The 19,888-nt window shown below is 42.7% G+C and overlaps 1 protein-coding gene and 3 non-coding genes across 4 annotated transcripts in view; all 4 read right to left on the bottom strand.

The window, feature by feature from the left end:
• Positions 1-14,096, bottom strand: part of LOC121715261 (glypican-5-like) — a 159,791-nt gene extending 145,695 nt beyond the window's left edge. The window contains 2 exon segments of the mRNA XM_042100778.1: positions 6,046-6,207; positions 13,690-14,096. Coding sequence (XP_041956712.1) covers positions 6,046-6,207; positions 13,690-13,858 — 331 coding nt within the window. The 5' untranslated portion in view covers positions 13,859-14,096.
• A 4,186-nt stretch (positions 14,097-18,282) lies between these two features.
• Positions 18,283-18,354, bottom strand: trnag-ucc. Its single transcript has one exon. It is a non-coding gene; the product is annotated as a tRNA-Gly (tRNA).
• Positions 18,355-18,944: 590 nt separating this feature from the next.
• trnag-ucc lies at positions 18,945-19,016 on the bottom strand. The gene has a single exon. It is a non-coding gene; the product is annotated as a tRNA-Gly (tRNA).
• A 568-nt stretch (positions 19,017-19,584) lies between these two features.
• Positions 19,585-19,656, bottom strand: trnag-ucc. Its single transcript has one exon. It is a non-coding gene; the product is annotated as a tRNA-Gly (tRNA).
• Between the last annotated feature and the right edge of the window lie 232 nt (positions 19,657-19,888).

The raw sequence follows: 19,888 nt of genomic DNA, 5'->3' as shown, positions 1-19,888 counted from the left end.
CCCTTTGATTTAGCAAGGCCAGGATAAAACTCCATAGTTATGCCTGGTGCAACTCCAAACACAGCTGAGGTCACCCAGAGACACAGAAACTATTCATTTTTCCTCTGTTGCATTTGGACGTCCTTCCTCTCGTGCTTCTCACCACTGTCTCCCCACTAGCTCTCTCCTTCTCGCTCTCCTTCCCTGCCTCTCTCTCTCCTTCCCTGCCTCTCTCTCTCTCGCTCTCTCTCCCTCTCTCTCCCTCTCTCTCCCTCTCTCTCCCTCTCTCTCCCTCTCTCTCTCTCTCTCTCTCTCTCTCTCTCTCTCTCTCTCTCTCTCTCTCTCTCTCTCTCTCTCTCTCTATTGGGGGGCTTGCTCTACAAACACCTCAGGACTCAGACCATCGCACTAACAAAAGAGAACAGGAAGGAACCTTGTGTACTGCAGGGAGGAGAGAAATACGCCACTCCACCGTCCACCCTCTTTCAGCCTCTTAATCTCTCTATCCCTGCTTCATCTACGACCACCAGCAATATCCATCCATCCATTCATCCTGTTTGCTCTCTCTCTCTCTCTCTCTCTCTCTTTTCTACGTCTCTCCCTTTCTCAGGCTCCGTTTCTCAGACCCCAATATCCTCCTCTGCTTTGTCCCTGGAGGCCGTGGACTCTTCCCAGATCTAAGGTAAACACAGGAAGACGTGCTTACTGGCGTCTTAACTGTCCCTCGTAATGACCTGGACTGGACTCAGGGAGTGCTGGCCGGCTGGCTGGCTGCATCGCTGGCTGCTGTTGCTGCTATGGAGTCAGTTAGCCCACGCCCTGTCCTAACTATGCCTTTCACATGCACCTCGCCTCCTCACTGGACTCATTTACCTCACGCAGACACTACACTGATACACACAGATGAACCAAATCTCAGTGTCAAGTCACACACACACACACACACACACACACACACACACATTACTCAATCTCGGTATCAAGTCACACTCACAGACAGTCATTCTATGATTTATTGTATCATGCTTAAGTGTCTGCACATTGCACACTAGGCAGACAGAACTTCACAACACGACTAGCTTTTTTACTCCAAATTTACACAAGGTCTCATAAATCATACCAGTCATTCTAATTCAACTAGCATATTTTTGTACAGGTGCAGAAACTGTTTCTGTATAACTTTAAATAGTTACAAATACAGTATTATTTCTGGATTATGGAAATCTCCAACAGGTTAGAAGCAAGGGTAGAAAGAAAACAGTACAAAGAAATGTGGCCTATCCATACATATCAATACTACATTTGGTCGGTTCAGAAATTTGGATTCTCTTCCCCATCTGCAACTGGCCCAGGTCAGCATCTTATCCTGGTAGAGATCCAGCCCACAATCTGGGTCCCTGTCTCTACATTAGCAGGTGACAGAAACAACACTTTCCACCTTAACTCTGTCAGCTCAGTGCCACTCTAAAGCCATTCCGGATCAGGTTGCTAAAGTGCTTTGGACTCTTCTATAGGATTAGTCACCATCTGACAAAACAGTGGTCCCACCCCCCCCCCCCCCCCCAACCCCACACACACACACACACCCCTCCGCCAGCCCACCCCCATAAATCAAGGCTCCTAGCCAGCTCTTAAGCTGCTCAGACAGAAGCTAATCATCCACCACCACCACAGCCCGTCCCAACAATCACTACCAATTACCTGAGCAATGAGGATGGCTGAGGTAAACTCAACTACAGTGTGTAGGAGATGCTTAGGACAGTCCCCGAACTCGGGACCAACACACACCTTTACTAACGTCTTGCATTGTGGGTGGGATATTATGAGTTGCGAATATAGCATCGGAATGGCCCTATAAGTCTGTGCAATTTATCAACAGCCATAGAGATGGATTAAAACATGTTCTGAATTGAAATGAAATAAAATGAATTGAAATGAAAATATGTCGTTTATAGGAATGTGCATTCCATTTTCATGAGTGCAGGAATGGAAGTGTAAGCCATCGCTGAAATTGGATTGTTGAAACAACGGCTCCTTTGAATGAGCCAAATTAGGGCTTTATTTTCACAGGAAGCCATTCCTGTGACACTTCCCTTACAAAATGTGACATTACGTCGCAGGGTGTGTGGACTATCAAAATATACATCACCTTAGCAAAACACACACACACATGCATGTATGGACACACTTTCGCACATCTGTGCACACATACACACACGCACACGCACACACACGCTCACACTTTTAAATGGTAGTTAGAGTGTGACACGTATAATGGTGCCTGGGCATACTGGTGTCTGGCTCGCTACCGTCACCCGCCTCAGTAATTGGGCGAAACTCCAGCTGTCCACGTAAGAGCGAGACCGTCCAGGAGAAACCCAGCACGTAACAAACGCAGGCAAACCTCACCCTGCAACGATGTGGTGACAAAAATAAACAGAGCTCTTATCTCAGGTTAAAAAGCTGGCTGAAGAGAGCAACTCTGGGATTGATGGTCTCCCCACCAAGCCAAAAGGGTGGTATCAACATATCCTGGAATGGGTCGGGACACTTTCCCCCCTGGTCTCGCCAAGTTTGTGTCTTATTGCGTGTCAAAGGAATTATTGATCATGAGATCGATCATCAGATCTGCTGGGGCCTACTTCAGACTACTGCTAGGGTACTTTAGCTGCAGGAATGTGTAAACATCACATGAAGCATCATACTTTACAAAGTACACACACACATGTGCAGAGCACACACGGCAGTGTGTCATTTATAAAAGCTTACTGTATTGGTGTGTGAGTGTGTGTGCATGTGAGTGTGTGTGTGTGTGTGTGTGTTTGTAAGTGAGTGAGTGAGTGAGTGAGTGAGAGAGAGAGAGAGAGACAGAGAGAGAAAGAGAGTGTATGTATGTGTGTGTGAGTGAGTGAGAGAGAGAGACAGAGAGAGAAAGAGAGTGTATGTATGCATGTGTGTGTGTGTGTGTGTGTGTGTGTGTGTGTGTGTGTGTGTGTGTGTGTGTGTGTGTGTGTGTGTGTGTGTGTGTGTGTGTGTGTGTGTGTGTCCGTCATCATGTTAAACCCAGAGACTTTTATCATGCCATGCTTAAGTAGCCCTGACATAACATTAAAATGACTGCACATCACATGCAATGATTCCACCTGACCTTTCAAACACCTTCTTCAGATTCCTGCAGAACTCTGCTGGTGATGAGATGACCATACAAAGCCTGCTTGGCACATACCATTCTGCCTCATGTTCCTTTCTTAGGGGCTTATTGAACTGAACGGCTATCAGCCTCAACCAGACAATGCCATCTTTGGGCTGAATTAGTCTATGTGCGATGTTTGGTCACGGTGCCTTTGGCTACTAAAATACAGTTGTCTCAAAATTATTTATGAGGATAAGTATTTTATTTTAAAACCTTTACTGTGCCATATAAAATGTTTTAGGCATTCTCATACGCACAATAATAGCTAGTTAAACTGGGGGGAAACCAGGTATTTTTGTGTGGTCTAAGAACTGTTTTCAAAATGGCCGATGGCAATAAATTCCTGTTTTGGATGAAAATTGTGAAATCTAAAACCCAAGTTCATTAATTCTTCCATGGGCTTTTAGCTAACACAGAAGAGGGAGCCAAGCAAAGCCAAGCCAAGCCTGCTGCTAATCTCCAAATAAGTCAAACAAGAGCACTTCATTTCCTCAACAAGACTACGAATGGAGCTTTAATCAGAGTAATGAAAGACGCTCATTAATGAAAATCCCTCGTCCATACATGTCTGACCACACAACAGCCTGTCACGCAGCAGCCATGACAGCAGTGATGAAAACAAAGACAGAAAAGGGGTTGCCAGGTCTAGTTAAGGGCTTTATGAGGGATGCATCAGGGATCCCCTTCTTTCTCTGCAGGGTGTGGTGGGTGGAAAAACAAAAGTGTGAGTTGCCATCACTGCCCTCTGCTTCAGGTCCGGCATTCACCGTGGTGATCACGTGACGGAATGACACGGGACGTGGCGCCACCGCTGCCTATTCTCCCCCGCCGTTCCGCTGGACGATTCAGATGTAAAAGCATCTCCACGGCTACACGACAGCGGGCAGGGCCCCCTCCCCTGGCACTCATGCCTGCCTGTGCTCGCCCGCTTTCTCTTCCTCCTTTTATTTGGACCGAACGTTTTTGGGCTCTTTTATCTCTTTTATCTCGCGTAGTCTCCAAAATTTGAATATGAGTATGAGAGGAAGGGGGAGGAAAGAGAGAGCAATAGAAGGAGAGAGAGAAAGGGAGAAAGACTCAGAGAGAGAGAGAGTGAGAGAGAGAGAAAGGGAGAAAGACTCAGAGAGAGAGAGAGAGAGAGAGTGAGAGAGAGAGAGAAAGGGAAGAGAGTTTGGTCTCACAGGCTGCCGCTGCCGCATGTCATTTTAAGATCACAAAGATGCAAGAGGACTAAGTATCAAAAGTGCCTTTGTCGTCTTTGAATAAAATATCCAGCTGGATGCCTGCCATCCGATACATTCTCTTCAACTCAAGGGTACACAAATCTGGTTATGGTGTTGATGCATTAGTTTGAAACGAAATTGGATTAGTTCTGATCATGGCGACAGACAATAGTGACGCTCTCTCCTATGGGTGGTAGCTATCTGATGCTAATCAGATAATCCTTTCGTTTTAGCATGAATCTGCATTCACTCTGGCCAAGGTCTGCTGGGCCCCAATGCCCCGACAGAAATCCTGAAAACAATCCCTGAATTCTGTCTCTTACAGCAAGCCAAAGTTAACAGAGGAGCCCAGGAAAGGGAGCGCTTGAGTCCTCATAAAAGTCATATTCATTTTATTTGGCATTACTGTTGTAATGTAAACGAATAATAACGTGAATGTGGCAATTTTTCAGCAAACATTAAGCAACAATTGCACGGATTAGGCATACGTTCGACCAACAGCGATATTATTTTGCCTGGCGTCTGAAAATGGCACCATTTCCCCTGTAGAGTAACATGTGAGGGCTTTTGACCCTAACAGATTTCTGCAGAAACAGGAAACTTATCTTTACTGGCTACCACGTAGGAATGTGCAGTCAACATTTTACTTATTACACACAGATATTTCATCACATTTCATCTGGAACTTAATTAGAAGGTGGAAATTAAAAGAATCAATCCGCATAGCCTAATGGTTATAAAAAACAATCAAAAATGGCTGCTTTCACGACCGCAGTCATCATTTCTCCAGGTCAATGTAGTGATTGGTCTTGCCTGCTTCAAAGAGAGAATCTGTTTATGTAATTTCAAAATGATCTCGGAAATCAAATGACATTTCAGTGCCCAGTCATGCAAAGCGCCTCTGGGCAAGGCTGGCAACGTGCGGTTACCCTTGGCCGTGTAAAAAGTCTCCTTTGGCAGAACAGGAGACGGGAGAGAGGGAGAAAGCTGCGCGCTGAACTCTAAAGCAACAGGTCAAACTGTGGCTAAACAGACAAACTTCCTCCATAAAAACCACAGTCTAATCCTCAGGCCACGTTACTCCTCTAAACCAATCCGCAAGCTGCCAGACCAAACAGAAGCTGGATAGGCTGGACCGAACAAGCCAAATCTACCAGCGCCGTGCCAACCAATGGACAACTGCAGAATCAAGCAGAGGGCCATTTAGTGCCGGATACATTGCTCTCAAGGGCAGCGTGTTTAAAACCTGTGTACCCACGCACTGCCAGGAAAAGGGTATGATGATGGCGGATACCACGGAGACTCAGAGATGGTGAGACCTTATAGCCAACTGGGATCTGAGTCCTTGAGGACCCTCTTACCTGTACCGCAATCTTACAAAACACATTCCCTTCCAAAACTGCTGATCTCAACAAGGCATTTTAGTGAAGACTGCTGTACTTATGCACTTCGGTTAGTGGATAATATCAGGCACATGTGGTTGGACAATCAACATAAATTGTTTGTGTATCCTCCACATGCCATCATGATTCTTGCTATCATATTCTTTCAATCTTTCTAAATGAAAGCCTTGATCTTTTTTATGTTTTGGAAAGCACTAAGCACAAAAGAAGAAAAAAAAGGCACTCTCATTCCTCCACCCGTCTGTACCTTGGAAGGCTGTGGCGTGGCCTTGCAGCAGGTAGTTGAGCTCAAAGCTGTAGGAGCGGATGTTCTGCACCGTCTCCCTCCGTACCGCCACCTGGTAGCTCTCCTCCATCTTGCGGGTGCAGCAGGATGGGCCCTGGTGTTTGCACACCAGCAGATCCACATCTGGGAAGAGAGAGAGAGGGGGGGGGGGGGGTATTGTACACGTTACTTTTTTACTGTACATTCTTATTTTCTCAATGTAGCACTGTATGTCAGCACTGTATCGTGTTAATAAAACAGCTTTGAATTTCTCTGTGTAAAGCGCCTTGTGTTGCATGAAAAATGCCCTTTATAAATAAACACTTACTGTCTTGAATTTAACATTTAAGAATTATATTTAAGAAAGAGAGAGAGAAAAAGAAAGAGAGAGGAAGAGAGAGAGATTGAAAGAAAGAGAGAGTGAGAGAGAGAGAGAGATAAAGAGGGACAGAGAAGAGACGGATCAGGAGATCAATCCGGCAAGAGTTTTTGTAAGTGGACAGTTAAACCCAAAGGCTTGGCCCTGGAAGCAGACCCGGAGCGAACTGAGAAGGAAACTCACATACACAAATAGAGAGAAGGCCGCATGGGAGAGTACACACACACCATACACAAACTCACTCACACACAGACAGAGACACTTTCATGCTCACAAACACTGATATACGCACACACACACACACATAAAGCAAACAAACCACAGTCGACACTTCATAAGACCTCTCTAAACTATCTCAGCCTCTTAGCCATAACAGTCTCGTTCGCATCCACAGCAAGGCCATTACCTAACAGCCCTGGGCCTGACATCAGCGGCCGGCCCCAAATAAAGACCTCACCGTGACGCTCGCCTCCTCGCTGTCGTTCCCCCTTCATCTTTTTGGGGACATCAGCAGAGCGAGAGCAGCGCGGTGACATCATGGGCGACCATAATTAGTCCGGCCGGCTGCTATTAAAGCTCCTGGACTGGACGAGAGGCCCCTGGCTCTCGCTGCGCTACACCTCGGGGGCCCCAGACGGGGCGCAGAGGGGAGCTGTGAAACCCGAGAGCCCCGAATCCCAAATCTCTCGCTCGCTTTCTCTTTCTATCTATCTCTTTCTCTTTTTGTCTATCACTCTCCTTCTCCCATGGTCTCTTTCTTTGTCTCTCACTTTTCAGTCACTCTCTCCTTCCATCTTTCCTCTGGAAAAGCTGGAAAGCTGCGGCGAGGCCTAACAAGCACGCTTCTCTATCTCTGTCTCTCACTCTCCATCACTATCTCTCTCTCTCTCTCTCTCTCTCTCTCTCTCTCTCTCTCTCTCTCTCTCTCTCTCTCTTTCTTTTGTTAATATATCCCTCTCACTCTCTCTCTGTTTCCCCACCAACCCCCTCCAACCACTAAAAAGGACTTGTGCCCCCTTTTGCAAATCCACCCCAGAAATACAATAGCCTCAGTTGCTCTATCTCTCTGTCTCTCTCTTTCTCTCTTTCCCTTTCTCTCTCGCCCACTCGCATCGCTGTCTCTTAATTATGCTCCGTCTCCTAAATCACCGCCACCACCCCCCGCTCCCTATGCACCAGCTGGTCTCATCCCCGTGGTATGAAGTCATGGCTGACCTCTGTTCCCCACCCGCACTCTCCTGGCTGGCCTCAGCCCTCCACGTTATCTCCGGCGTGAAACTAATATGCAGGGACTCGCCGCGGAATCCAGCCCACTAACTGGCCTCTGCAGCCTAGCGCTTGGCGTGGAGCGTGGAGTGGGGACCGGGGACGGCAGGGGGAAAATGATCCAGGCAAGAGACTTTGGCTCAACGTCTAAGTCTGACAGGAGGATCGGGCGAGAATATTCCAGAACATCAGCCAGCCCCATCAGCCAGCCCCACCACCACCCTGCTCAAATGGTCTGGGCGCCGAGGTCTGCAAGTTACTGTTGCAGTTGGGGTCAACAATAATGGACAGATGATGAATTGAATTGAATACCCAGGTGAGATGTCCTTAGTCAGCCCAACAAGAGCATCTTAATTGTCAATACAATTCATAACCTCATTTCAGTAGAAAAATATAAAACCGTCTATCTAATTGGGAAAACTCAGCCACTTGAACTGCATAATTTGACACCCCATGAAGAGCCCTAGGACACAGAGACAGACTTTGAAATGATTATGAGACAAAGGACAAAAAAGACAAAGCAATCTTTGCAACAAATGTATTCATGAAACTACAAAGAAAGTTCCTCAGAAACTATTTGCTTATTCAATACCATATTACAACAAAACTGATGGGGTTACAATTTCCACATATTTAATTTGTCAGGAGAATAATTTGTGGTTCTACAATATGATGTTTGTATTTAACTTCTGTGGGAAAAGAATGCAAAACTGAATGAAAACAACTGTATTACCATTAAAGGATGTAATATAAAACTTTGGAAAGGTTGTCTGGTTTTATTTATATTGAATAAAAATATAAGCACAGCACTTTTGTCTTTGCTCTGACTTTATTTCTTGTTGTTGATCAATTGCAGTAGGATATAAGATTTGTTTAATGCACACAGAGGCTTATTTCTCTAAAATATTGTACACAAATTAGTTCACGTCTGTGTTAGTGGGCTCTTCACCTTTGCCAAGATAATGCGACACCTGGCAGGTGTGGCATATAAACAATGCATGATCAGTGCACAGATATGGACCGGTCACAAGAAAAAGCTAAATGTGCAGTTTTATTACACAACACAATTCCACTGATGTCACAGGTTTGAGGGAGCGAGTAACTGACATGCTGATTGCAGAAACGTCCAACAGACGTCTGTTACTGAGGGAAATAAACCTTTTGTGTGAATGGAAGAAGTCTTAGATTTTTTACTTCAACATGTTGTGTTATATTATATATTTTTGTTCAGTATATGAAGCCATGTATTTAGCCATATTCTTCCCAAATGTTTTGTAGAGGGTTTTTTCAATATTTCACACAAAACATTGACATAGGCTACACCATGTTTCAGTGTTTTCATTTCTCTATATTGGACATTCTTTTTTGATGATGTGCATTTTCAAAATATATATTTTTTCAGTTAAAATGTCAAAAAGTTGTAATATGAACTTGATGAGTAGTAACCTCGACAGTCTTGACTGTTAGTATTATTTTTGCAACAGGATTTAGTAACAGCCATTAGTTATGTGTCTTAAAATCTACAGTACAGACACATTAACTGCATGGTAAACAACAAACCGGTACATCTCAGCAGCGTAGTGTCTCAATGTGGGTCTCAGTCAAGTCTGCCATTGACTTTGGAACAGAGAGTGACACGGCAGAAACCCTTTGGGCCTGATATGATTTGAAATGGACTCGAGCGGCTCCCCTGATTGTGTGTGTGTGTGTGTGTGTGTGTGTGTGTGTGTGTGTGTGTGTGTGTGTGTGTGTAACCCTAAAACGAATTCCAGAGACATGGCTCAATTAGAGCCTGATAGTGTGTGCCCATGATTCTGCCTCAACAGACAACCCCACAACCCCTCAGACTTGCGGTCAAACCCCCCTATCTTTCTAAGCTCTCTCAGGTGACAAATACCCCCTGATTAATTGAGCGTATTAAGTAGCTGCTCCAGTGCTCTCGTAAGCCCCCTTGCTGGCACCATTATTCTGCCCTTTTACTAACTGAGGTCAAATACCCACTTGTTTGGTATTTTGGAAGAGATTTTAAAAAAACAACTGTGTACACGATGCATGCCAAACCGAATCCACGGTTGTGGAACGCTCGTTGGTCTATAAGGAATCCAAGCAATGCCGTTTTTTTTTTCTTCTTTTTTTTTTAATTCAGTGTTTTTGCAGACAGGGGACAGTAATTTCCTGACTTTGCTTTTTTTTTTCAGACAGGAATAACTTTCTGGGAATGGGAGCATGGTAATTAATACAGGGGAGGATTCTTAGACACTACTCTTGCCCTCCTGCACCAGAGGCAATATTCTCTTTGATGTTCTCTCATGCACTTAAAATGGCAGGACATTTACTCTATATTGATATAGAGAAAATATTTTTGAAAATATTTTTTTTGTTGTTGTGTTTGGGAGGTATCCTGGTGACAAAAATGTACATACTTGCTGTTTTTTGGGGTTGGAGGGGCCCTGCTTTACTGATCCAGTACCAACGAGGATGACCAATTATTTATTTATTCTTTTTTTTTTTACTTCAAGCTCAGCAGTGCCCACGGCAAAGTCAAGCATTAATAGGGAGCCACATCAAGTGGGTAGAGGGGTATGAAGGCCTGACCAGTTTGGAAAGGTGTTCGTGCCCACAACATATCACCACAACACACAGCTGTCTCGCCAAACCAGCCCTTACTTGCAGACTCAGAATAATTTGACCTAGACTTAACAGCTTACACACACAAACACACACACACACACAAATACACACACACACACACACTCACAAAACAACAACACCTGCATTTCTAAACTATATTGTTTCATAGAGTAAGCGGGAAACATTCAAGAAGAGCATGTTTGCTCTGTCAAAACATATCAGCACCTTGGTGCTACCGCAACCAGTATCATATTCACTCTTAAAGGTCAATTGCCCTAAGTATTGAGTGCTACGTCACGGTCGGCGCTGGCCTGGGCATATCAATGTGGCAATACCTATGACTCAATGCCAAAATTAAGTCATTTATGGACCTCGTTATACAATTCAGCTTAGTATTATGCTTGCAGTAGATCACAAGATGAAAATAAGATAAGATATGAGATTCTGATTACATCAGAGAATGTAAATACTGTGATAATAAACTGCTTATATTTGTATAAAGTTATTCACTAGGTGTTTGCAGTAGAGTTTAAAGATTGAGGAGGAGAGGAATCTCTCCAGCCTATCACAGTAAAACCTGACTGAACTGCTCCACCCACATGGAGGAAAGAGGGTTTGACATGCGAGCAAACCCCAGCAAAGTCCACCTCCAACCCAATCAAAGATGCCTGTGATGTGGAATCAGACACATACAAAGACTGGACAAAGACTGGGGTCATGCTGGTGGAAACAGGGAAAAGCCAGAGCTGATTGAGAGAAGACAGCAGTGGGATGACAAACTGAATCTATAGAAAGATTGCTGCCCCCTGGCACTAACCGATAAAGTTTTGACCACTGTGCCAATTCAATATTGGTCTTCAGGCTATGTTTATTGAAGTTGTAGTGAGGGTCAGAAGATGTGAAGGTAGCAAAATGACGTGCAGCAGGCAAAGCCAGAAACAGCAAAAGGAGAGCTATGAGCAGCAGTGCAGTTCTTTCTTCGTCCGCCAGAGATTGACTACATTTGCCTTATGAATGCAGCAACTGTGCCACTCATCAAAGGACATGAACAACTTTAAGGGCATGCCAAATCTCTTTGATGTTCCTCTTAGCAGAGCGTTGAAGTGGTAAAAATTAAGCATCAACAGCATGTCAGACTGAAGTTAGTCATTTTTCACTTCTAATACCCTTTCCCACTCTCTTTCAATGTGGCCAACTAAACTGGCAGCTACACGGCAGACTATTTTGCAGCCTTGGATATAATAATTGGTAGACAATGAGCAAGTCTATTACATGTCAATGGTATAATAACTACCTGTCAAAGAGACACCATCAACATGTTAATGCTTTACCTGGCATAATGCCAAGGCAGGAGTACTTCTGCAATTTACAGGAAACTAAAATCTGTGGATAAAATATTTTATTTGACTGATCACCTTAAACTCTCAGGATACTCTGCTAATTGTCAGCAGTAGAAGCCCTACTCTTCATTATGTCCCAAGGACAGAGAGGAAAGAAGAGTTTGAGGAGAAATACCTGTCACTAAGGGGCTACTCAATATATGTGCATGGCTTTGTTATAAGATACATACATACATATACAGTATGTATGTATATGTCTGTATGTATGTATTTACTCATTCATTTATTTATTTTGGTCCTTGGTGTAGTCGCAGTGAAAGGCAAGGAATGACAACCCATAAACCAATCGCCTGACAGAGAAAAGAAAAACACATTTACAGCCAAGCCAAAAGGTCTGCATCTGCAGGCAGCCACAGGCATGCTAGCCGAGGACATGCTTGCACTCTCCGAGTGACCTGAAACACTACCGCATACCACAGATTCCCCTCTGTAGGGTCTCGCCTTCTTCCCCTCCATGACCACACACTGATAAAACTCACTTTTGCTCCCAGACAGTCAGCTGCTGCATGCCCTGAGTTTTATTGGATGCAGTAAAAAAAAAAAAAAGCATGTCAGAACATGGAGACCTCAGGACCACAAGGCATTGTGACCCACACTCACTGCACATCCTGTGCCTCCCAAATATGACCACAAGGATGCTGTCTCCAGGGCAACCATATACAAAACAGAATGTGGTTTGAATGGCCTTGTGGGTATGTTTGATACTGGTTGTCTACTTCCTCTGGCCACCACAAGGTAAAAGCCAGCAGTTAGATCAGCCTGCATATACAAATCATGTTATTTATTCTGTAGTAATGCATTTAAAATGGGTGTGTTCTGTGTATCTATGTGAGCAGGCTTGATTGTACAGACCATGTGGTGTCTGTGCACAGGTGCAGGAAGGAGAATATTATTAGAAGTAATGCTATTCCCATGGTACTGCATCCTTCCATTGTTATTGAGGTGATGGTGGTGGTGAAGGAGACTTTATACAATAAACAAGAAAAATCTGACTCCCCTATCATGTTACAAATCACTTAATAGATGCAGGTTATCTACTATTGCTTCTTGCCAATGGCATATTAATATAGCAGCTAACACCAACACATTTTAAAGCAAGTGTGTCACAACATGTTTGACAGGTGTCCGTTGTCTGCAAAGTCTTGGCGATGGGGCGTTTATATTACATTTTCGGCTGTTCCCTCAACACCAAGTGTCACGGCCATAGACATCGGGTATTTCTAGTCAGTGAGGTCACCAGCTATCGTTTTAGCATCGTACCGTCGCGTAGCCTACTCCTCGGGGCTGAGTCATATGTCAAAGCGGTAGAGGTGTCTGTCAGTGTCTGCTGTCTCCGCAGCAGTCGCGCACACATTATGAAACTTCCCACAGAGAAAGTGGTTAAGTCAGCGCGTGTGCTGGTTAACCTCACAAATCCCGCATCCGCCTCAAAAAGGCTCCTACCCTTCACCGAGTTAACTTCCCTGACTTCATTTTAGCATATTGGTTTAATCAATAACAATGTAGCCTAAGTCTAGTGCCTCGATAAATGGTCATGTAGCCTACACATGCTGGTCACTATCTTGACACAAACTGTGTGAGGGGGGGAAAGAGCCACACTCCGCTGAAATCTCTAAGTTGGTTAATCGATTTTCCGATTGGTTTCATTCGAGTGGTTTTGACGTAACCCCAACCTTTTGCCGACCAAATGGAAAATCAAGTAGCCTAACACCTGTTCCTTGAGCCTGTAGCCTACAAGCCAAAGCTCCAGACACGCTCCGCAAAAGGTTCTCAGCGTCTATTTCATACAACACCGGTGGTTCCACTGGCAGTGACAATGTAGGATGTTGGTGACTCAAAACGAGACTTGCATTTAAGTCTGAAAGACATTGTTATTATTAGCCTACACTGAACTATTCGTCGGGGTTTGTATGTTACCGCATCGGTTTTCTTGTAGCGGCTGTCACTGACCTGTTCCAGGTGTTTCTGGTACCCATTTCAGCGGTCCAATCTGTCGCAGCTGGAAAGCTGTTTTAACTTCATGACAGCTGTGACATCTCACACGGGAAGTCTCTATCGTCAGAGACACTACCAGGATAATCCACCAAAAGTTAACGCGTGTGACCAATCCCAGGGACATTGCAGCATCTCAAGCGGGATATCCGTGCGTTATTATAATTGTATCGATACCACTAAAAGTAAAGTAGCCTAAATGCACAAACACAAAAAAACTGAGAACAGAAATTACAGCATAAATATACGGCTTGTATAGTAGGTCCGTTACAGTCCTACATTCTCCGCTGAGTTTTTGCACTGGGCATTCTCAATCTAGCGGTACAGTCCTATCGGGACTGAGCGATCATGAACTGTAGTGTAGTGCTATCGGGCACTCAGTGCGAAGACGTAGTCACACATGCTTGCTTTCGCTCTCTCCCCCTCCTCCTTTTGGCACCCTCACAGACACACACACACACACACACACACACACACACAGTTTTAAAACAAACGCTAGGACATGTGTTTATACGTTATTCATTCATCAACTGCAAATGAGTGAAACTAAGTCAATAAATAACATCTCTGATTCCAAATATAGGCCTACTCCTAATAACTGTAAATGAATGCCAAATTATTTCGCAATATAATGATCAAAAGGAGCACTGTCCACAACAGAGGTTAATGACTATGATAATGATCTGAGGTATACTCATATGAAATAGGCCTATCTGTAAGCTTCATAAAGAACTAATCGGAGATGTATTTAAATGGTTATTAGAGCGCTGATTTGTAAAGTCCTTCTTAACTTATTGTGTCTGACTGATTAAAAAAAGAGATGTTTTTTTCTGTCCTAATTGATTATGTGCACCACAAAAATATTGCTTTGCCAAATGCCTTGTTAAATGTAAAAATATATGTATAGTACATCACAAATACATTTCTGTTTGATATCAAAATGTCATAGATGAATGAAGAAATAGGCCCATGAAATGACTGAAGCAGACTCTCAATTGACAAGTAGGTTCACTTCTGATATTCAGACTGCCCTCTGCTGGGCACACCAGTGTGGTGTGGGGATAAAAGAGTTTACTTCTATGAGTTTTTACATTTTACGAAAGTTGTTATAGCTCATTGATACTTACAGTTTTTCTCAGTCGCTTTGGTGCTTTTCTCACATCACTATTAACATTTGCACAGCAGTTAGTGCATTTCTCAAAACAATTAGTGCAAACTGCAAAACCTAGTGGATAACCTGCAAAAGCAGGTCACTTGCTCAAAATGGATAGTCCATTCCTCAAAAGCAAGTATTTATGTCAATGAAACGGCCAGTGTCATCAAAATGAGAAGTCTTGACACCATTGTTTATGAATAAGATAGTCAAATGGCTTTGTCATGTTTTCATTATGGCAGTTTATTCTCTCAGTGTTTTCCCATGCAAAAAAGGTCAGAACTCGGTGACACTACCTGAACATGCTCAAGACAGCACTATACAGTACTTGTACAGCCATTTGAAAACTACAGTAAAGTTAGAAATTGCTGTAGTTAGGAGAGTAAGTGAGTACAAGACACTGATGTACATTCCACATTTTTACTATATGCTCTTTGCAATTCTACAGCATTGTGATAGAATTTGATAACTAGTTCACCAATTTTGTAATGACTCAAGCAATGAAATGAAGACTATTAGTTTTACTGGGAATGACTATTCAGCATCCATAAGTATAGTTCATTTTGACTGACATGACAAAGCAACTGATACATGTCCAAAAGCATGTGCAATTTGTTCAGAGGAAGGAGAAATTGCTACTATGATGTGCACAAATGACTAAATGTTGTGGAGGTTGAACTAATAGTTATGAGAATTTTCATTCTGATCTGAGAAAAGCACCAAAGCGACTGAGAAAAACTGTATTTGGTTTATATCTCAAATCTTTTTTAGATCAGTGGTTTAGGGTCCTTTCTGCAGGCAACAACTGGAACTGAAAACTATCTTAGCTACAGCTAAACTAGAACCCACTTGGTCTTCATGGCTACTTTCTTTGCACAGCAGAAGTAATCTCTTGCGAATGTGTTCACACATTTACATTGGGTTCACACATTTCTCACACCCTTTTGCAAAACAGTTAACACAGGTGTCATTCAAAAGCCCCAAACTCTATTGGGTTTCCCATGCTAAACAAAAGGAAAACATCTTTTCACAGGTGGTATAGATTCCTTGCATAAGTCTGAATCTCTGATACACCTGTGTGAAACTCCTTTGCACAATTCTTCAATCAGCAATCATTCATTATACATAAGAGATGTCTGTTCTGTGTTGCTATTTGCAAGTATGGATCTAATACACATTTAGACAAAGTACTGTATTGCCTATTTGGTGGAGAAAACAGTACAAAAGGTAGTTTTTACTGTAGGTCTATTTCGAAGTTGTAGTTCAATGAAATTTACAGTATCTTACAGTACTAGGTGTTTGCTGAATGTCTTACATGTCAATGACAGTTACATCTAGGGAGGAATGAATAAAAAAAAAATATTTTGTCTTTTCAGTTTTTTTTTCTGATTTTTTCTGATTTCTCAGAAAAATGAGAAAGTAATGGAACAGACATAGCAAAAATGCTCATTTTAAGAACTAGATTTTGCATTTTGTTGTCCAGTGTGTAATGATTGATTAAAGAGTGTTTTTGATTTGGCAACAAGTTGTAGTGTTTGAAGGCAAGATTTGCTTTTGTTGCATGTTTTGAGAGAGTAACAGTCTTTTGCAAGCAAAATGTATCATTTTGTCCTGAGTGCTTTTGTTCAGACACGGGTGTTAACTGTTTTGAGAACGTGATGTCAGAGTTGACACAGGTATCATAAACGATCGAGAAAAACTGTAAGATAATAACATTGATTGTTTTCATAATAAGTTTTGATCAAAATTGTCAAAACTGGAGGATGGGCAGAACGCCAAATCTGCCCTCAGACCAGTTTCTTGCTATGTGGGAGGTCTCAGCTTGTATGCTTACGCAATTCTACTTTTATTAATTTTGAGTTATTTCACAGTGCTTGGGCCAATAGTTGAATAGTCTTAAAGCTACATGGGATGTTGATATTTTATGAAGCCATGAATGAAAAAGAGTTTATACAGGTGCCTATGATCCAAACAAACATGATCAAATACTTCTTAAACTGTCTGGTATAAAGTTGTCAATCAAATTACCAAATCAACATGCACTCTCCATTATGCTTGTAGTTAAGACAATGTAAAGCAAGGGAACACTTGTAAGGGCTTTACGAGTAACCAGAACACATGGCAAAGACCAAAGAAATGAACAGACAATTACAATGACTTGCAACTATAATCAACTATTAGTATTAACAACATTTTAACAATATCTAAATTCTTTCAATTAATTAAAATATATAAAAATATTAAACATGTCTGTCAAATATTGAAACATAATATCTAGGTATAACTTTTAATATGCCACCGAGCAAAACATATGGCAACAGGAACTTTTTAAGCCATTTCCTTCCCTTAATGTAGGCATGATGTTAGCTTTATGGGCAGGATTTAGGACAAGACAGAGGGGCTAAGCCTGATAATGGGAAAGGAAACATCTCGGTGCTTGATGCTCAGCCATTATCACCAGTAGGCTCGAATATAGCCTTAGCTCGGCCTGGCTCGATAGTCAGCGCCTGGCTAAAAGTGAGGTCTTTCTATTCCTGGAGTGCATACAAATCTACCACATTACTTTAATTTATATCAAGTGTTACATTTTTCAAAGCTTTTTTCTGTTATAGTCTAAAACAGAACTGCTTGGACAATGTAATGTAAATGAAGCACTTGATCCTGCACAATTTATTCCAGTTTATCCAAAGTGGAATAATGTTAGACTGGGTTTATACCGGTTACAATAACATCAACAACTCAAAATCTGGGCTGCCTGCCCTTTTGACTTTCTTCTCTACTGCCATCTACTGTTCTGGATATTAGCATTTGCTTTGATGGAGTTGCATTGCCTCAAGCACCAAAAGAAAAAAAAATAGTTCCGTGGACTTCTTATATACATTGTGGGTCCATTTTAGAAAAACTCTCCCCTGTTAGTGTCCCCAGACACATCTAGTCCCATCTGGCCCTGCAACATAGCCATCAGGCCAGCTCCTTAGCACACCTACCGGTCTGACACTTTACAGTACGGTGATGTGATACTGACAGTGTACCAAATCATGTTCTATCACCCAAAGGAATGCTACAATAACTAAGTACATCACTTCAAAATGAGTAAACCAATGTTGCATTGTGGAAGGTTACATCATAGTTTGTTACAGAGGTTGCCACAGATACTGTCATTAAAAACATGTAGTCAAACCTGTTACTTTCCAGATGTGCCGTCCAAGACATGCTAGCCATATGGGTGTATGGAAAATGTAAGGGCTCCTCGGAAGGTAAAGACTGTCAAATCTGTTAACACACATACTGACAGTGAACCATGTCGTAAAACCAACAGGATAAGATAAAAACTACAGGGGCCCTGGATTTATGTAAAATAAAGGCATAAAGCCTTTCATCCTGTGTGGAAAAAGTGCTGCGTTGGCCGGGAATCGAACCCGGGTCAACTGCTTGGAAGGCAGCTATGCTCACCACTATACCACCAACGCTGAAAACTTCCTATGTTTGATCACTATGTTTTTCACACAAATATTACAGATTTCACATAGAACTGAAACGCAGTTTGTAAAGTCATAATAAGTGTGTTTGTCAGTCTATCTCACTGAAGACTACAATGTCGAAAAGGCTTATTCTAGCAAAGTTTCAAAGGCAAACCACCAATTAAAAACATTTCATTCTGTATTTTTCTCAAGTATCAGCAAACTGTGGAGTCCCTCATCCCAACCCCAAGGCCCTTCAGCAGGACACACCCTCATTCCACCCTCTATGCCACGTCTGCCTGAAACTGCCTAAAACAGTCTCAGGCTCTAGTAATAATTACATGCCTATAAAAGCTTCTCTATGCTAATATGATGTGACTAATCTGGCCACACTACTGTTTTCTTCTGAAAATCTCCCCAGCATAAGACTGGAGTGGACAAACTCCACAATTTTATGTTGTCAAAAATCTCTACATAGTTTTACTGCATGTTATGTTATTCATCCAAAAAGACAATATGGAAATATGTGATGTAGGCTAATATGTTTGTTAAATGCTGATAAACTTTTTGCTTCAGACGTCAAACACAAAAAGGGTGTCTGCGTTGGCCGGGAATCGAACCCGGGTCAACTGCTTGGAAGGCAGCTATGCTCACCACTATACCACCAACGCCTTGAAAAACATCTGGCTCACAACCCCAGCTGGAGTGGAAACCCCAGGAGGAGAGTTGCAGCTGCGCCGCAGAGCCTGGTCTGTGACACGTCACATAGGTTTGTACACTCTGACATAGTAGAGAAAACTTGTGCTTAAAGAGCTAGTATGTGGTTTTGTGCTTAAAAGGCTAGTATGTGGTTTTGGGGCGCCTGTAATATTTGAGCTCAACAGCCAATCAAGTCGCCCTTCCTCCCTGACACAACGTGCTGACTGGCTGAATTGTTCATGGGTTGGTCTAAGCCACAAACTTTGTTTCCCACTTATACAGAAAAAACACAAAACTATCATTATTGTAACATGACACAAAGGCATAACTTCAACCTTTGGCCTTTGACAGTTTTCTCTGTTTTCGGATATATACTTGATGTTTAAATTAAATCATGATCTTAGACCACCACTCAATGTGTGTCATTCTACAGAGAGGCCTCTGTGAGAGGTGATTGTTTGGCCAAATTTATGAAAACAAAACCTTATCACTAATGTCAGGGCAGGTCTCTGCATTCTGACGTGGTTGACAAAAGCCTGCTGCGTTGGCCGGGAATCGAACCCGGGTCAACTGCTTGGAAGGCAGCTATGCTCACCACTATACCACCAACGCTTACAAACACATATGGCTCACACCCCCAACTGTTTGTAAAACTCAGGAGGGCTGACAATCTAATCTTCTACTTCATGTCCAAGCAGATCTGTGCATCTGGACCTCCTGAGGACCTTTACAAGTAAGTAACTCCATTAACACTGATAGGACATAGATGTGAGTTTAACGGAAGGTAATTTTAAGAAATGGCCTCAGAACAGCAAACAAATAACCTCCCACCACAGCCTCAGAC

Source organism: Alosa sapidissima, chromosome 1 (assembly GCF_018492685.1).
Source record: "Alosa sapidissima isolate fAloSap1 chromosome 1, fAloSap1.pri, whole genome shotgun sequence".
NCBI classification, from domain to species: domain Eukaryota; kingdom Metazoa; phylum Chordata; class Actinopteri; order Clupeiformes; family Clupeidae; genus Alosa; species Alosa sapidissima.
The sequence above is the reverse complement of the archived record's forward strand: the minus strand, read 5'-3'. Positions and strand labels throughout refer to the sequence as shown.